Source organism: Panthera uncia, chromosome B4 (genome assembly GCF_023721935.1).
Source record: "Panthera uncia isolate 11264 chromosome B4, Puncia_PCG_1.0, whole genome shotgun sequence".
Lineage (NCBI taxonomy): Eukaryota > Metazoa > Chordata > Mammalia > Carnivora > Felidae > Panthera > Panthera uncia.
Genome location: NC_064809.1, coordinates 21224723 through 21244101, shown reverse-complemented (window position 1 = coordinate 21244101; position 19379 = coordinate 21224723). Strand labels below are relative to the sequence as shown.

Sequence of the window (19379 nt, the reverse complement as noted above, 5' to 3'; positions counted from 1 at the left end):
TCCCTGCGGATAGTGTCAGATCCCACAGGTTACGGGCTCGGTCCCACAAGACTGCTCCCCTCCTTCAGACGCCACTCACAAGGCCAGCTTGCCATTTCGGTTTCTCACGGACGGCTGTCCCTTGGAGGGTCCCAGACTCCGTGCTCGGGTTTAATGAATTTGCTAGAGGGGCTCGCGGAACTCAGGAAAACAGTGTAGTCACCAGATTACTGGCTTATTATGAATGGATATAACAGCCAGATGGAAGAGAGGTGTGGAGCAAGGTATGGGGAAGAGGGCGTGCAGCCCCCATGCCCTCTCTGGGTGCACCACCCTCCAAGAACCTCCATGGGCTCACCATCTAGAAGTTCTCCAAATCTTTGTTTTTCGGGGGGTATTTACGGAGGCTTCATTACAATAGGCATGAGAGATTAAACCGGGTCTTTGGTGACTCATTCAGCCTCCAGCTTGCCCTCCCTGTCTGGAAGATGGGGCTTGAGGCAGAAACTTCCAACCCTCTCATCCTGATTGGCTCCTCTGGCAACCGCCCCCATCCTGGGGCTAGCCAAAAGTTCCCTCCTTAACGTCAACTGGTGGGTTGAGAGAGGGGCTTGTTACGAATGACAAGACACCTTTATCTCTTCTCTCTTGGGAAATTTCAAGGGTTTTTGGAACTCTGTGCCAGAAGCTGGACAAGACAAAGATACGTATTTCTTATAAATCGCAATATCACAGGGGGGCCAGAGAGCGGTCTGTGGCCAGGGAAGGGAGAAGGTGCAGGTAGGTGACAAGCCAAGGTCTTGGACCCATTGATTGGTCTCATTAGCTTATTCATTGAGCTTAACAGCCTGAAAAAAAAAAAAGAAAGAAAACAAGAAAACAAGAAACAAAAACTACCAACTGTTTCAAGCTTCAAAGGGTGAAGAAATTTTCATTTTAAAAGCGGGGGAGGGGGGGGATAATAAATAAGATCCTGTGGACATCAAGATAGGGAGCATTTGGATTAAAATTCATTAAGACACAATAAGAAACTCTAGGCTCCTTGCAGGTAAAAGAAACTTTGCTAATGAATTATTCATGAAGAAATGAGCTGAATGAGGGAATCCTGTCTTGGCTTGGCAAAGGTTCAGACTTGGTTCAAACTTTCTCCCCAGGTAACAGTATAACAAAAAGTAACAAAGAAGCGTGTTTGTTTGTTACTTGAGTACCTTGCTTGTGGTACAAACCAACCTGGCATTAGCCTTCCCGTTACAGTCTGAATCTTTCGCGGAAAAAATGCTAGGAAAAAACGCTAGGAATAAAATCTTCCACTTAAAAATCAGCAACGAACAGGCTCAAGAAAAGTTTGGAGCCTGTGTGAGTCCCTTTTTCTATGATTCTAAGCAAAAATTTTAAACCATACAAAGTAAACAGTTTTGAGCACAATTTATGTGCCATGTGCAAAGCTTACTGCGCATATACAGGGATAAATAAATCCTGTTCCTCAAAATGACAACAATCCAGTGGGGTAGAGATACATCTAAGCAACTAATAATAACCCAAAGTGACGTGCCACCCCATGCCACTTTCCCGGGAGCACAATACAGCTCTACCATTTGTTCATGCTGTTTCTAGAACTGACTCCCTTTTCCTGTTCACCTATCCAAACTATATTCAGGCTTTGAGTCCCGGGTCTACACCAGCTTTTACACGAAAGATTCACTGAGTATTCCTTTTTCTTAGAACTTAGTTTTCTTGGGGCACCTGGGCGGCTCAGTCGGTTAAGCGTTCGACTTGGGTTCAGGTCATGCCCTTGAGGTTCGAGAGTTTGAGGCCCGCATCGGGATCTGGGCTGTCAGTGTGGAACCTTCCCAGAATCCTCGTCTCCCTCTTTCTACCCCTCCCCCACTTGCTCTCTCTCTCTCTCTCTCTCAAAAGTAAATAAACGTTTTAAAAATTGACATTAAAAAAAAAGAACTTAGTTTTCTTCGTATTTCCTATTTGGAGTTTTCACTGTACAAAATAGCATTTTGTTATAGACCATTTGATGAGAACATGTGTCATTTTACATGTATTCATTTTGTCTTTTTCCAATGATGCATACGTTTCCAGAAGACCATCATTTTCCTCTATATTCTGTCCTGTGACTTTTTTTTTCCCCTCCCCGTCCTGTGACTAACTTAATACCAAATGCTTATTCTGTGATTGGCTCTGCCATTCTCATTTGGCTCTACTTCTAAAATCCTAATTGTTGGGGCGCCTGGGTGGCTCGGTCGGTTGAGCATCTGGCTCTTGACTTTGGCCACGGTCATGATCTCAGGGTTCGTCAGTTTGAGCCTTGCATCAGGCTCTGCGCTGACAATGCAGAGCCTGTTTGGGATTTCTCTCTTCCTCTTTCTCTTTCTGCCCCTCTCCAGCTTGCTCTCTCTTTCTCAAAAATTAAATAAACATTAAAAGTTTTTTAAACAGGGGCGCCTGGGTGGCTCAGTCGGTTGAGCGTCCGACTTCGGCTCAGGTCATGATCTCACGGTCTGTGAGTTCGAGCCCCGCGTCGGGCTCTGTGCTGATGGCTCAGAGCCTGGAGCCTGCTTCCGATTCTGTGTCTCCCTCTCTCTCTGCCCCTTCCCTGCTCATGCTCTGTCTCTCTCTGTCTCAAAAATAAATAAAAACATTAAGAAAAAAATTTAAAAAAAAAAAAAGTTTTTTAAACAGATATTGTGTCTATCCTCACCTACCAGGCAGGTTTTGTTGCAAAATTTGGTTATAAGTAAAGAAATCATAATTAGAAACTATTTCTTTACTTTTACAAACACTTTTGTGTCAAAGTTCTTTTATACTGAATTCTGGGGATGGGTTTCTCATATTGGCCTGTCCCCGGATGAGATTCCGAATTATCCCATTTTTTCTTCTTCGGTCATCTTCAGCTCTGACCAGACTGTCAACATTTCATCTCCTAGAGACTCAATTATGTGATCCTAAGCAAATCACTCCATTCAACTGAACTTTCCTTGAGACTGATTTTCTCATAAGAAAAGGGAAGATAATGTTATTGAACAAGGGTGAGTGAATAATGCATATGAGAGAGGGACGCCTGGGTGGCTCAGTCGGTTGAGCGTCCGGCTTCGGCTCAGGTCACGATCTCACGGTTCGTGGGTTCGAGCCCCGCGTCGGGCTCTGTGCTGACAGCTCGGAGCCTGGAGCCTGTTTCGGATTCTGTGTCTCCCTCTCTCTCTGCTCCTCCCCCGCTCGTGCTCTGTCTGTCTCTCTCTCTCTCAAAGATAAATAAACATTAAAAAAAAATAATAATAACGTATATGAGAGAAGCATTCTCTGGACCTTAAGGACCTATGAGATATCAGATATCATCATCATTGTCACCATCATTGTTATTATTTCCTTCCCTACTTTGAAATTTGCAAGGTTGTTTAAGAAGGGTGATATAATAATGGGGGCGCCTGGGTGGCTCAGTCGGTTGAATGTCCGACTCTTGGTTTCGGCTCAGGTCATGATCTTGCAGTTTGTGGGTTCGAGCCTTGCATTGGGCTCTGTGCTGACAGCACAGAACCTACTTGGGACTCTCTCTCACCCTCTCTCTCTGCCCTGCCCCTGCACTCTCTCTCTCTCAAAATCAAAAAATAAACTAAAAAAAAAAAAAAGGAAGAGGGTGATATAATGGAAAGAATACTGGTTGATATTACTAGTGTTCACTAATATCAGTTCCCTTCTATTTCCTGAGAGCTTGACCAATAGATTTTCTAGTCCCCTTTGCAGTTGGTAGAGCCATGTGGCTCTCATCAGTGGAATGGGCAGAAGGGGCCAATGTATTTTACTGCCAGTGCTTGATTCTTTCTCCTTCCTTTTCTTCGTAAAGTGACTCAAGAGGCCTTGTGTTCCACATCTGTTCCCATAAGAAAAAGATGTTTCTTGGCACAAAAACAGACCCTCAGATCAATGGAACAGAATAGAGAACCCAGAAATGGACCCACAAACATATGGCCAACTATCTTTGACAAAGCAGGAAAGAATATCCAGTGGAATAAAGACAGTCTCTTCAGCAAGTGGTGCTGGGAAAACTGGACAGTGACATGCAGGAGAATGAACCTGGACCACTTTCTTACATCAGACACAAAAATAAACTCAAAATGGATGAAAGACCTAAATGTAAGACAAGAAGCCATCAAAATCCTTGAGGAGAAAGCAGGCAAAAACCTCTTTGATCTTGGCCGGAGCAACTTCTTACTCAACACGTCTCTGGAGGCAAGGGAAACAAAAGCAAAATGAACTATTGGGACCTCATCAAAATAAAAAGCTTCTGCACAGCAAAGGAAACAGTCAGCAACACTAAAAGGCAACCGATGGAATGGGAGAAGATATTTGCAAAAGACATACCAGATAAAGGGTTAGTATCCAAAATCTACAAAGAACTTATCAAACTCAACACCCAAAAAACAAATAATCCAGTGAAGAAATGGGCAAAAAAAAATGAATAGACACTTCTCAAAGAAGACTTCCAGATGGCCAACCAACACATGAAAGAATGTACATCACTCATTATCAGAGACATACAAATCAAAACCACAATGAGATACCACCTCACACCTGTCAGAATGGCTCACATTAACAACTCAGGCAACAACAGACGTTGGCGAGGATGCGGAGAAAGAGGATCCCTTTTGCGCTGCTGGTGGGAGTGCAAACTGGTACGGCCACTCTGGAAAACAGTATGGAAGTTCCTGAAAAAATTAAAAATAGAACTACCCTACGACCCAGTAATTACACTACTAGGCATTTATCCAAGGGATACAGGTGTGCTGTTTTGAAGGGACACATGCACCCCCATGTTTATAGCAGCACTATCAACAATAGCCAAAGGATGGAAAGAGTCCAACTGTCCCTCGATGGATAAATGGATAAAGAAGATGTGGTATATGTATACAATGGAGTATTACTCGGCAACCAAAAGAATGAAGTCTTGCCATTTGCAACTACGTGGACGGAACTAGAGGGTGTTATGCTAAGCGAAATTAGTCAGAGAAAGACAAATATCATACGACTTCACTCATATGAGGACCTTAAGACACAGAAAAGATGAACACAAGTGAAGGGAAGCAAAAATAATATAAAAACAGGGGAGGGGACAAACCATAAGAAACTGTTAAATAGGGAGAACAAACAGAGGGTTACTGGAGGGGTTGTGGGAGGAGGGATGGGCTAAATGTGTAAGGGGCATAAGGAATCTACTCCTGAAATCACTGTTGAACTTTATGCTAACTTGGATGTAAAGTTAAAAAATAAAATAAAATAAAGAAAAAGATGTTTCTATCAGCTGGATCCCTAGGGAGTTGCATGGAGCGGAATTTCTTGCCAACTCGGTGGGAATTGTAGTGTGAGTGAGAAATTCACTTTTGTTGAATCAAGTCACTGAGATTTGGGATTGTTTGTTAGTACAACATAACATAGCCTCATGGGGCTAACATACTGTGATGGACCAAAGGATAAAGGAATCCTAGATAGGGGCACTTGGAGGGCTCAGTCAGTAGAGCGTGTGACTCTTGATCTCAGGGTTGTGAGTTTGAGTCCCACATGTGGCAAGGGGTTTACTTAAAATTAAAAAAAAAAAGAATCTTAGATGTCTCTACGGCCTAACCTATATGCCCTTGAGTGAGCAGACTAAATTATACTATCTCTAAGGTCCCTTCAGCTCTGAAAACTCTGATAGTGCAATAACACAAAGCAATCTCATGGGAGTAACAAAGAAATGTCACCTTTTGTTTAAAGAATAAGATAAAATTTCAGTTATATCAAACCATCTCAGAGAATGAATTCAGCCAGAATAATTTTTAGGACACTTTTCTTGGCTGTAGAGGCAGAAAGCGGATTTCCAACTCTGTTGGGACTCTACATAATGGTAAAGATATATAGGGTCTAAGTAATGGGTTAAGAAGCTTTCCTAGGAGCAAAGCAATTAGGATTTAGGCATGAACTTTGTAGCCTCTTTAGGCTCACAGGTCTTTTGCTTAATTTCTAGTGCTCATGAATATTGCACAGAGGTGAATTTCTCTGATAACCAGGCTCCAGTTATACAGGGTGTTAGTGTATTTCTCTACAGCAAACCCAGCAACACAGATCCATAGTTACGTGGCTAATATGTACTTGACAGTTTGAGAGATACTTTGTAGGCCATTTGCAAAAACGAACATTATGGAAAGAACTGAAATAATTCGTTCCTCGTGATGCTTCAATGAGGCAATATAGCATCATGATGAAGCGTGTTAGGTTCTGGAACAAAACTGTCTGTGTTCGGATTCCAATTTCACCCCTGAAAACTGTGAACGTGGGCAAGTAAATGAACCTCTTGGTGTCTCCATTTTCTCATTTTTAAATTGCAGGTAATCAAAGGGATGTGTTAAATGCCTAAAAAAGTTGCCGGCACATAGTAAGCACTCAGTAAAGATTAGACTTGTAGTGGTTATTTTTTTCAGTCCTTTTAATATATTTACTGTATCCGTCAGGGTTCTCCAGAGACACAGAATCAATAAGAAAGATTTGTTATAAAGGGTTGGTTCATGTGACTGTGGAGGCTGAGAAGTCTCACACCCTATGGTCTGCATGCTAGAGGCCCAGGAAAGCCGGTGGTGTAGTTCCAGCCTGCACTGGGAGGCATGGGAACCAGGAACCCATGGTCTAAATCCTTGTCCAAGTTCAAAGGCTGGGGAACCACGAGCGTGAATGTCTGAGGGCAGAAGAGGGTGTCTGTCACAGCTCAAGCAGAAAGCTAAGTAGTCCTTCCTCCCCCTTGCTGTTCTATACAGTCTCTCAACAGATTGGATGATGCCCACCTACATTAGTGGAGGGAGGGGGGCAGTTCTTTACTCAGTCTCCTGATTCAAATCCCAATCTTTTCCAGGAACATCCTCACAGACGTATCCATAAATAATGTTTTACCAGCTATCTGGGAATCCCTTGGCCCAGTCAAGTTGACACATAAAACTAACCATCACAGGGGCACCTGGGTGGCTCAGTCAGTTAAGCATCTGACTCTTGATTTTGGCTCAGGTCATGATCTTACGGCTCGTGACTGCTAGACCTGCATCGGGCTTTGGGCTGACAGCGCAGAGCCTGCTTGGGATTCTCTCTCTCTCCCTCTCTTCTCTGCCCCTCCCCGCCAAAGTAAATAAATAAACTTAAAAAACAAAAGATGCTCTCTTTCTCTCTCTCTCTGCCCTTTCTCTGCTTTCACGTGCACACTCTCTCTTTAAAAAAAAAAAGAAAGAAAGAAAGAAAAGAAAGGGAAAAAAAAACACAACTAACCATCACATTTACTATTATTGATATCATGTAAGAGCTGCAAAGAATATAAGAGTATCCTTTGATTAATTTATTAATTTTTCATTGGTCACTGTGTTAGCCAGGGTTTTCCAGAGAAACAGAACGAATACGATGTATAGAGAGATTTGTTTTAGGGAATCAGTTCACGTGATTATGGAGGCCGGCAAGTCTAAAATCTGCAGGGCCTGGAAGGCAGGATGGAGATCCAGTGAGGAGCTAATGAGACAGTTGTAACCTTCAGGTCACCAGGCGGAAGACCTAGAAAAGAGCTAAGTTCGAGTCTAGAGGCCACCGGCTGCAGAATGCCCTTTTGCTCAAGAGTGGGCAGTCTTTTGTGCTATTCAGACCTTCGACTGATTGGATGAGGCCCACTCACATTATGGAGGATAATAGGTTTTATTCCAAATCTACCAACTTAAATGCTAATCTCGTCCAAAAACCACCGCAGAAGCATCTAGAATAATATTTGGCCATATATCTGGGCGATGTGGCCCAGCCAATTTGACGTACAGAATTAACCATTATAGTCAAACATACAATTTTTCCTTACCGGGCCAATCATTTCAATTGGTGGCTTGAACCTAGACCTAGAATTTCCTGATGGGAACTCACCACTTGCAATCCTTCCCTCCTTTCCACCTTGTACATTGATGATGGGAGTTTCCTTCTTCATAAAGAATGAGGCAGCAGAGAAACAGGGTCTTTCTGGCCCAAACAGCTCCTTCTCCCCCCTGCCATGGGGTATGGGATTTCAGGCAGCCATCTGGCTTTGGCAGTCTGGATTAATGTCTCCCCCCGCCTAGAAATAGCAGCCAACAGTATTTGCCTGCCTAGTTCCTAGTGTGAACCACGGAGGTACATTATGCTTAAGAAATAGCTCTTTTAAAGGAACTTATTCAGAATTTCCCCATCACTGATTCATTGGACAAATTCTTACTGAATTCTTACTATGTGGATGGCACAGGCTTGGGCTGGGAACATTCAAGGACGAATTAAACAGATACAGATTTTACACGTCAAAATCAGTTACAACGAAAAAGATTTGATTACGTCTTCTGGCTTCCTAGAACACTGACTTCATTTGGTCACGCACAATTCTTACGTTTCTTTGCATCGATGCTATATCCTTCAAAGAAATTTGATGAAGGTAAAGGTTGGCTATTCCCCACCTCCTCGCTCTCAGCTTGCTCATATTGAAAGCAAGTCTCAGGATGCCTGGGTGGCTCAGTCAGTTGAGCATCTGAACTTTGGCTCAGGTCGTGATCTCATGGTTCGTGAGTTTAAGCCCCATGTTGGGCTCTGTGCTGACAGCTCAGAGCCTGGAACCTGTTTCAGATTCTGTGTCTCTCTCTCTCTCTCTCTGCCCCTCCCCTGCTCAAGTTCTGTCTCTCAAAAAAAAAAAAAAAAAAAAAAGTTGAAAAAAATAAAAAAAAAGAAGGCAACTCTCCCTCATTTTTTTTATTAAAAAATTTTTTTAATGTTTATTTATTTTTGAGAGAGGGAGAGAGAGCATGTGGGGGGGCGAGGGGCAGAGAGGGAGGGAGACGAGGATCCTAAGCAGGCTCTGCACTGACAGCAGAGAGCCTATGTGGGGCTCGAACTCACTAACTGTGAGATCATGACCTGAGCCAAAGCTGGACTCTTAACCTACTGAGCCACCCGGGTGCCCCTCTCACATTTATTTTTAAAAACACTCATGGCAAGCAGACCCCAAGAGGTTTATGCAGGCTATTTGTGGAGGTCTCCAGAGCCCCACCTTTCTGTCCTGGTAGGTGCCCTAACGGCAGGCATGAATGATTCCTTCGAAGCTGATGTGATAACATTCCAGAAGCAAGATCCTAGTCCCTGTTAGTAGGCATCAGGCAATTACAAATCAAAGGCTGGACGGAGGACTGTCAGGGGATCAAGCTCCAAGCCCCATCCCTCAAGGTTTAAGTTCCAGCCTCCCTGAGACTCTTGCATACTTTTCCTGCAAGGTAGAGAGGGTTTCTGAACGATTTTGGCTGACCTACATAGCTTGAAGATCTTTAAATTCACCAATTTAAGCCCACTTCTAACATCTACTGCGCTAGTCACTGGGCCACTACGTTCACCAACAAAAACCCACTGCTGACATCCGGTATATTAAGTAGCATGGCGTGGCTTGTTTGTCTAGAACAGTTAACAGCAGAGCTTGGAGTAGCCCCTTCAGTAAGTTTGAACTTCCTGATTTGAGCAAGAGTGGATGTGCCATCGTAGACTGTGAGCTCCTGATCAGCACCTTGGTCGAGCAGAACCCCGGTAGCATAAGTCCCTCTCGGGGTACCTTGAAGCCTTTCTAGGTAAATAAACAGGCATAACAATAACAAATTGGAGTTTCACACTACCGAATTCTTCTGTGTCCAATATTCCCCATGAGTTCTCAAAATTGCTAAATTAGAATGTTTTACTCCACGTTTCTGAGATGGAGTTCGAAGCAGAAGGACAATGAAGGTGTTCATATTACACTCGCTGGAATACTAGTCCAAGAGCCGAGCTGACTTTCTAGGCAAAGCCCGACCTGGTGGTTCGTTGTGGGGAATGTCTTGTCTCTAAGTCTGGTCCTCCAGTAGAAGGTGTAAGCACTGTATCTTATTTATCAATTCACTTAGGTCAAAGCACAGGGGAATACTCACGCTAACCAAAACCAAATGTCTGCTATCTAGATTATGTCTTTTGTGTGAATCTATATAACCAAGGATCTGAATTACCCTGTGGCACTAGAAATAGAACAGACAACTAGACGGTCCTACGTAGCTGATTTATGGCAGTCTGATGAGTGTTCTACTCCTCGTGACAGTAAATCCCAGCCTTCTGTGGTCTGATGAAACGGAGCCCCCAGAAAAGGGCTTCGTCTCATCAATTCTTATTATTTCTTTCACTGATTCTAGGATTCATATCTTTACCGTCTTTCGTTGAAATCTCAGACTGCACGAACTATGGTAATCGCCCTTTTATATTTTTCTCCATTCAGACTTCTACCTTTCCAGAGTCACTTCACTGCATATTGCAATTTGCAGTATATACATATTGCACTGTATATGTTGCAAAGTTGCCAGGCTGTGTTGGCAAGCATGCAGACCCACTATGGTCAGTTGGCCAGACCCAGGAGACTTCCCGAATTTCCCTCGGCAGCAAGGTCACAAACCTTCTTGCAGGTGGACTGACTGCGGCAGACGGCTAAGCCCTACCATCTTTTTTTTTCACATTTTTACTGATCTCCCTTTTAAACATCTAGACCAGCTCCAAATAGAGGATATCCTCTATCACAGTGCTCAAGGACATTTGGCAGTAAGATCCAAATTCCACATCAAGACTGCTCCTGCCCAGCTCCCATCATACTTCCCATCTTGGTTTTCAGCTCTAGCCACGTGACGAACACTTACCAATGGATTTTTACAAGAGTGGATATGCTATGTCATTGCAGCAAAATTTAAGACATAAAAATGATCCAGTCTCAGGAGGTTTTCCATAAAGGATTTAGTAGTATAATATTGTCCTGGCTAAAGACCTGGCCATTTCCTTTCCCAACCCTTTATTTAAGACCTTGGGTTATGGATGAAGCACAACATAAAACAAGTTTACCTAACAGAGCCTGCACCACATAATCACAGATTACAGCTGGTGATAAAAGAAAAATAAGCACTTTACATATGATGACTCCAGAAAGAATTTAAATTACAAACCTAACCTGAAAACTCTTGGCTTTTATTAGACTACAGGACCGATAATATCCAAGTGGAATACATAAATTACTATGTTTAGAGTCAGCACTTGACTCGTAATCAAATCCTCATGCTGTGTAATCTGAGATGTTATCACTTTTAATAATTGGTGGGTGATATTTTCATATAAACACACATTACATTTATACCCGTTTCAAAGAAGCATTTGAAAAGTTAAAATCGTGTCGCAAGGAACACAAAGTTAAAAACTTTAACTTAAAAAGTAAACTTAACTATTAACTTAAAAAGTAAAAATTATTTTGGCTTATAAGACATTTCACCTTTTTAAAAATGGAAAACTTTAAATTTTTTTTTTTTAACGCTTATTTATTTTTGAGACCAAGAGAGACAGAGCATGAATGGGGGAGGGTCAGAGAGAGGGAGACACAGAATCCGAAACAGGCTCCAGGCTCTGAGCAGTCAGCACAGAGCCTTATGTGGGGCTTGAACTCACGGACCACGAGATCACGACCTGAGCCGAAGTCGGACGCTTAACCGACTGAGCCACCCAGGTGCCCCGAAAATGGAAAACTTTAAACAGTGTATTCCTTAGCTATGGTTTAGAAAGGAGGGACCCGCTTTGTTACAGGCCTGGTTAGGATCTGTTTTACCATGTGCTGCTTGAGCCGTGTGCTTTTCTTCCTTTATAGATTGCTCCCAACCATCCTGAGAAAGGTTGATTAGCCAGTTTTTACTGGTGAGAAAAAAGAGGCTTGGAGATGCTGAATCAATTTTCCAATCTTCTAAAGCAGCTAAATTTCACAGGATTTATTTATTTTTAATGTTTACTCCAGAGCTCGTGAGCTTTCCACCAAAAACCATCAATTAATTCATCATGCGATTCAAGAGCCTGGATTTAGTATGACAAATGCTTTGACAGGGCCAACCCCAGTTGTTTATAGGTGAGAACATGATCTGAAATGACCAGTTTTATAAGGCAGAACGCCTGAGAGGTAAACGTAGGTAACTGACAACAAGAGAAGTGCGTTAGGTAGTTAATAGTTTCAAAAACAATCCTGTTCATAACTTGGTCTCCCAGACACTGAAATCTGAAACTCTTTGATATACTCTAGCAAGGCTTGAAACAAAGAAGTTTTGTTCAGTCCATGTTTTCGTGGGATGGTGTAACTATGTCCGTATCAGCCAACAAATGCTGCACAGAGCTGACCAATGACTCATGAAGTGAGATGTCCCTCTTCAGTTTCAAAATACTCACTTTGAATTGCATTAACGGAAGCGGCCAACAGCTTGTCACGGTCTTTTCACCACCTTAGCCCAGTCCTAACCAGATTACATTTTTTTTTAAACAACAGATTTCTAAGTTTTTTTTTTCCTTTGAGATAATACGTTTTATTTTTTAATATAATTTATTGACAAATTGGTTTCCATACAACACCCAATGCTCCAGACAAAGCATGAGAGGGGGAGGGGCAGAGAGAGAGAGAGAGAGAGAGAGAGAGAGGGAAAGGGAAACATAGAATCCGAAGCAGGCTCCAAGCTCAGAGCAGTCAGCACAGAGCCCGAATTGGGACTAGAACCCATGAACCGTGAGATCATGACCTGAGCGGAAGTCAGACGCTTAAACCACTGAGACACCCAAGGTGCCCCTAACCAATTTACATTTTTAATTTTACCTTTTAGAATGTTTACCTTTTAGAATTTTTATGTGCACTGTGATAAAAAAAAATCGCTTAAGATAATTATAGATTTATACATTTCTCTCTTTTAATATACTTTTTGATTATGATGAAATTTCCCTCAAGAGACTTAGAAGTTAGATTTTGAAAATAAAAATCTACATAAAATAAAAGTAACGCTTTCTGTCTTCACCTTCTCAAAGGAAAACGAAACTTTACAGAAGATCATGTTGGCATTGGTTGCGATTAATTTTTTAGTCGTCTTTGGATTGGGGCCTTCGGTCTTTGTCTTTAAATACAAGAGCAGTGTTAACGCTACCTAATTTCCTTTTTGTAGTTTGAGCTGCCAATATCAAACTTACTTTGTTTTCACACGATTATGAGAGAAAATATTCTGTTTTCCTGTAGCCCATGTGTTGAAATGGAAATCTAGTCTACTTAGCTCTAAAACTAGCAAATGACATACTATGACATTAGAAACGATGTATCACCATTGTCAACACGTAATTTAGAATAACGGATGAACACCAGCGTGACCATTAAGCAGTTTCTCTTACGATTTTAGACACTTTGCAACAATAAATTCCACACGACACTTCATCGCTTAAAACCTAACGCCGGAATTCTGACCTTCATACTAAGTAGGAATGTAGGCTGTTGAATGTGTGCAAAGAATTTTTTGTCCACGAACGCCTACGTCTGTGGTCAAGTGGCAGGTGTAGGCAATTCATCAGGCAGCCCTCTTCCTTCTTATTAAGGCACTGCTCCGGGCGCCCGAGGGTCCTTAGGTCCCGAGCATGGCTATTTGTCGTCCGCCGGGAGGGCGCTTTTTGGCGCAGGGTGGACGGCCACGGAGGCGAGGGTCGCCGATTTTCGTTCGAACGTCGCGTGGGGAGGGGTGTTCGTGTGAAAAGAAAGGCGCTCGGGAGAAGGGGCGGCAAGGAGAGGAGGGGGCGTGGTGAGATGCTGCAGGGGCGGCTAGACGGGTCCAGCTTTTCCGGGGACACTTATGCGGCGGCCTGGCGGTGGGCGCCCGGGGCACAGGGCGCCGGGTCGGGAAGCCCAGAGTCAGACGCGCGGTGCCAGCCGCCCGGGTCCCTCCGCGCAGGCGCCGCCCATTCCCGCGCTCCGCCCGCCCCCAGGGGTCGCCATGGCAACGGACGCGGGGTTCTGGACTCCGACTCTCCCGAGCCCCCAGCTTCGCGGGAGGCGGCCGGCTGAGGCGCGGGCTCCGATGGCGGGCAAGGGCGACACGCCCGAGACCGAGGAGTGCTGGAAGATCCTCGAGAGCCTCGAGTCGACTATTGAGCAATGCCGGTTCAGCCCCAGGTGACCCGCGCGAGCCGCAGCGCCACCCCTCGTCCGCGCGCCCCTTTCCCGCGCCTCCGCGCCCGCGCCCCGGGCCACGGCCCTGCTGGTCTGATTTCTTAAGTGTATTCACTAAACTGAGAGCACGGGTTCTGGAGCCAGAGGGCCGGAGTTCAAATCCTGCGACCCACTGCAGGGCCCCTGAGTTGGGCGAGTCACCTAAAAACTCTGTCGCAGTCACCTGCTGGGAAAGCAGCCGGGGTGGTGCCGAGCAGTGCCTACTTCATAGCCCACAGTGAACATGAAATGGGTGCGTGTGGTGGGTAACGTGTTTAGAAGTGTGCCATACATATATATATACATAGTACCCTGTAGGTGTTTGCCAATATTCTAGTTATTTCTTGATGTTTTCTTTACGTCTCCTCCCTCCGGTGACCCTTTGCCCCCCCCCCCCCCCCACGCCACATTTTGTTTGGATAACGTAGAGCTCATGTATCTGGGAAAATGTATTTTTCTTTCTGAAATCAGTAAGTGGCCGGCACTAGGTTAGCTACCGTGTACAACCACTTAAAATTCTCCAAGTCAGGGGTCTCACGGTGCCAGGTGGGCGGCTTAGAGGCAAGTCCCACACACTGAGGCTCCGGAGTGAGAAGAAAGGATGAGCACCGTACTCGCCCGATGGTGGGGACTGACCCAGTGAGCCGGTGCTGCTTAAGTGGGTGCGTGTTCAATCAGGTTTTTTTGGTGGTTGTGAAAGTCACATATTGCCGGTGGCACGTAATAAGCACCATGGGCACAGTGTCTAACCTGTTCGGCTTGTTTACTGCTAGGAATGACTTCCTGCCTGGGCATTGCGTGGCGTGTGGCTCTCCCACAAAACACACCGGCCCCGCTCAGCGGACAAGGTGACGTACCAGGTGCCCAGGGCATGCTTGGGGCCCAAACAAAGGAGCCGCTGATGCCCACGTGAATTCCTCTTCACCCCGAGTGCCAGGGGGACCGGGTTGGTGCTCTGGAGGCTGGAGTGCTGTCTGCCATCCTGGGTTTAGGGCACAGGTTGGCACCGGGCAAGCAGCAGCCTCCGCCTCCTCTAAAGCCCCGCCTTTCTAGTCAGGAAACGGATGATGAGCCAGCAAACTAGACGATAAATAAGTTAGCCTGTAAGCCCTGAGGACGGGATAGCAGGGAGGGAGCAGAGGAGCTAGTGTATGGAGTGGGGAAGCGGATGGTAATTTTAGACACTGATGACGTTTTAGGGTGATGGGGGCTTGGTTGGTAGGGTCCGGAGCCAACAACCAAGAAAGAATTTTAGAAGATGTCTTTGGTGCAAAAAAGTGATTTTATCGAAGCGCAGGGACAGGACCCGTGGGCAGGACGAGCTGCGCTGCAGGTGTGGGGGGGTGACCATTTGGTGGAAGGGGGGAGATAAAGTCTAGAGGGAGTTTCGGAAGAGAATGTCACATGCTAAAGACTTACTGGAGGCCTACCTGTTGTCAGGCTAAGGTGGGTTTTCCCTCTAGCAAAGCATTAACATTAAGACTCTCGGGAGTTCCTGGACTTTTAGGCTGTTGATGGGATCGCCTTGATTGCCCTTTTCTCGTAAACAGTTTAGCCACTTGTGGGTTGTTGTTGTTTTTTTTTTTTTTTTTTTTTTTTTGTCCTTTCCTGTTTTGGGGTAGCTTGGAGTGTCCAAGGAATTACATGTCCCACCTCCGGGGGCAGGGGTGCTGTGAGCCTGTACTTTGCCCCCAGCTTGCCCCACACTCCCTCATCAACACTGTGGTCAAGGAAAGCTTCTCAGAGATGACACTGGAGTGAAGAAATGCAGGCTGGGGGTGGGGGGACCATTCTGATCTCTCAGGGGACAAAGTGTTCCGGGCAAAGCACAGGAAGCCGGAAGGGGTGGGGCTGGGTGTCTGGGGCCCAGCCAGGACCCCTGTGTGCCTGCAGCAGAGAGAGGGGAGCGCAGTGGAGAGGAGGTCAGACCTAAGGGGGACAGTGCCAGATGGTGGTGTGGGACCTGGATCATCAGAAGGACCTCAGCTTTGACTTTCAGTAAGGTATCAGATGTGATTTTCAGCACCGCCAAGCAATTCTCCAAATGTCAGCACTGACTGAGTGTCCTACACTTTAACTCAGTGCTGACACTGCTACCTAGAGACGGCCTCAGACACCACAGGTCAAGGGCTCAGTCCCACCAGCCTGCTCTCCCCCACCCCACTTCAGGTGCCAGTTGCAAATCCAGGTTGTTACCTGTGCTTCTGACCATTCAGCCTTAAGTGAGCGCTTCCCCTAACTCCCTCTGTGGGTTCAATTAATTTGCTAGAGCCACTCCTAGAACTCAGGATAGTAAAGGAGACAAATACATACGTGACCAGATAAAGAGACACATAGGGTGAGGTCTTGAAGGGGCCAGAGCACAGAAACTTCTCTCCCCATGGAGTTTGGAGTGTGCCACCCTCCTGGCACCTGGCTGTGTTCTTGTTCATCAACCCAGAAGCTCGCTGAGCCTTGTAGTTCAGAGATTTTTATGGAGGCTTCATTACAGAGGCCCAATTGATTGAAATCATTGGCTTCTGGTGATTGGGTCTACCTCCAGCCCCTTCAGAGAGAGGTCTGGTCAAGGGACTGACAGGTTCCACCCTCTAATTGTGGTTGGTTTCCCTTGCAACCAGCCTCCATCCTTAGGGGCTTTTCACAAGCCCCCTTAGGAACATCAACTAAGGTGTGGTTCAAAGGAGTTTGTTATGAATTACAAAAGACACACAGTTGACCTTTTTCCACATTGAAGCTATTTCAGGAACTGAGGACAAGAGACCAAATATAACAAAAGATGATCCTATTGCCCTTGTCATTCAAGAAATCCCAAGGGTCTTGGGAGCTTTGAGGCCGGAACCTTGGATGAAGACCAAAATATATATTTCTTATAAATCACACTGTCAAAGATGGGAAGCCATTGCGGGGTGGGGGTGGGGTGGGGATTGGAACAGAGGAACAATTTCATATGATTAATCTTTCAACTGGATTACTCTGGCTGCTGTTTTGATAATAGCTTATAATGAAGATAAGGGCAGAAACGGGTAGACCAGTTAGGTGGTATGGGGGGGAAAATCATTTTGCCTTTACCTTTCTGTGTTCTCAGATGAGACCAACCCCATAATAAAAGATAGATTAACAGGAAAAAACAAACAAACAGAAGTTTAATAGGGTGTATGCCTCTTGTATACATACACGAGAGATACCCAGGAAAACTGAGTAACTCCTCCAAATGGCCCAGCCAGCACCTTAAATACCATCACCTAAACACAAAAGATGGAGGTTGGGTAGAGGGGAAGAGTGAGTTATGGGAGATATTCAGGAAAAGCACAGTAAACAAAAGCATGACTGTTATGCAGATTTAAATTGGCACCTTCTCATTGGTAAGCTTCTCCTGTGATTTACTCATCCTTTTCTTCCTGGTCTGGAGAGGAAGACACTTCCAAATGGCAATATTTGTAAATGTAAATTTATAAAATATATTATGTAATATATGTAATATAAATATACATAAAGAATATGATGTATTCTTTATAAATGTAAATTTACAGAAGGGTAACTTCTGCTTTGTTTTCAGAGCTTCTCTTGTGTCTGCAGTTCTCAGAATAATTGACTCACAATAATCCTCGTGCCAAAGAGGCATACTTGGAGGTACCATATTCTGCTTCTCTTCAAGTCTGATGTCCAGAAGAGAGGTCCAGGCTGGCTACATCAATTTGGGAGTAATTAGCACAGAGACAGAGAGGCTGGAGGACTTGGTGAGATCACCTAGGAAGTGGGCATAACCGAGAGAAGTCTCTTTGAGCCTGGGGTACATCATAGTTGTGTATTCTTGGAGGAAAGAAAGAGGGAAGCAATGTTTTTCTTATTTCAAATTGAACAGTACGCCACGGTGAAAGTTTAGCATGCCGAATGTCATCTTCTTCGACTAATTCATTAATGAGCATTTGTTAGGGTAGTCTATTCTGGGATTCAGTGAGAAGTATCATTGCATTCTATTAATAAATATTCATGGGTCTGTTTTCTATAATAAATTTACATGTTAATTTTGTATCTAGTTTATTAAAAAAACACAATCGTCATCTTTCCAAGATTGTATTTTATGCACAACAACCAAGCCATTATTCAGAAGTTGAATTGCTGAGACTATAAATAAGGACTGTGTAGGAACCACTTAGCTAATTTGTTGTGATGTGGGTTTCCATTCTAGGCACGGGGGCTGCCATTTAAAATTAGAGACATTTGGAATGTGACGGGAAACTGAAGAATGAACTGTCATGTTTCACTTAGATCCTGAATGAGCCAGATCTTTCTGAGTCGATTATACAAAAATTTAAGACTCGAGAGACCTTGGAGCCGTGAACCTGTTCCCACTAGGGATGGAGAATTGGAATCTGTCACTTCAGGCTTATGATTCTAGAGGAGTTATTTCCTCTCTTCAAATCCTGGTTTCTACATCTTCAAAACAAGAAAGTCAGTATCTCTCTTATGAAATTATTGGGAGGATAACCTGAAGGGAAAATGTGCGTGTTAATGCATATATCTTAACAACCACACGGGACCAGTTAAGCACTCAATACATAGTGCTTAATATAATTTTTAGATGCTCTGTAGGAGGTCTATAGAATTTTTGGACTTGATTTTAAAGCATCGTATTGTAGTATTATAACATTATGGCACCAGAAGGAATAACTGAAAACGTTATGCCAAGTATGTAAATCATATCCTGAAAATATATGTATTGGAGGTGTTTTAAAAATACTTTTAACTTATTTTTACCAGCGTCATTGGCATGTAATTGACATGTAACATTATATATGCATAATAACTACCCACATTCCATAAACCTACTGTCCACAAAAGATTTTTTGCTTAAAATGGAAAAGAAAGAACATACATGTTCAAGCTTAATGAAAAATGAAGTCGAATAATAAAAAAGAGCTACTTGGCACCAGGGAGGGTAAAAGATTGCATTTCTAGACTGGAGGATGAAGCATTGAGGTCTGTGAAATGTGCAGCATTGTAGAATATAAACAAGTTAAGTCATTGTTCGTATTTATTATATCACTGTAGGACTCGGGATCTAGACAAGAGGGAGAAACCTTGCCAGTATTTGAATAGGGGAATATTTCCCGTTCCTTATTAAATTTTAAGTATTTTAACTAGTAAAAGTACGAGAAGTAAGTGAGAGGATTCATTTTCCGAAATACCAAATAAAAGCCGTGCTGTCTAGTTAACAATAGATTTACAACCTATTGGAAAAGATGTACGAACCCCCCACCCCCAAATGGAGTCCCAAACCCCTAGACACTTCACCTCCTTGGTTCTTCTTCCCTCTCCATCTTGCAGGCTCATTTTCGTGGGCTTT

General features: G+C 44.1%; 1 protein-coding gene across 2 annotated transcripts in view; it reads left to right on the top strand.

The window, feature by feature from the left end:
• The first annotated feature begins 13817 nt into the window (after positions 1 to 13817).
• The window catches only part of CB4H10orf67 (chromosome B4 C10orf67 homolog), a 161874-nt gene continuing 156312 nt past the window's right edge, over positions 13818 to 19379 (top strand). The window contains exon 1 of one of the 2 annotated variants that reach the window (XM_049624696.1): positions 13818 to 13996. In XM_049624696.1, the coding sequence (XP_049480653.1) occupies positions 13818 to 13996 (179 nt within the window). The remainder of the gene's footprint in view (positions 13997 to 19379) is intronic. The other variant, XM_049624697.1, reaches the window with a different exon arrangement.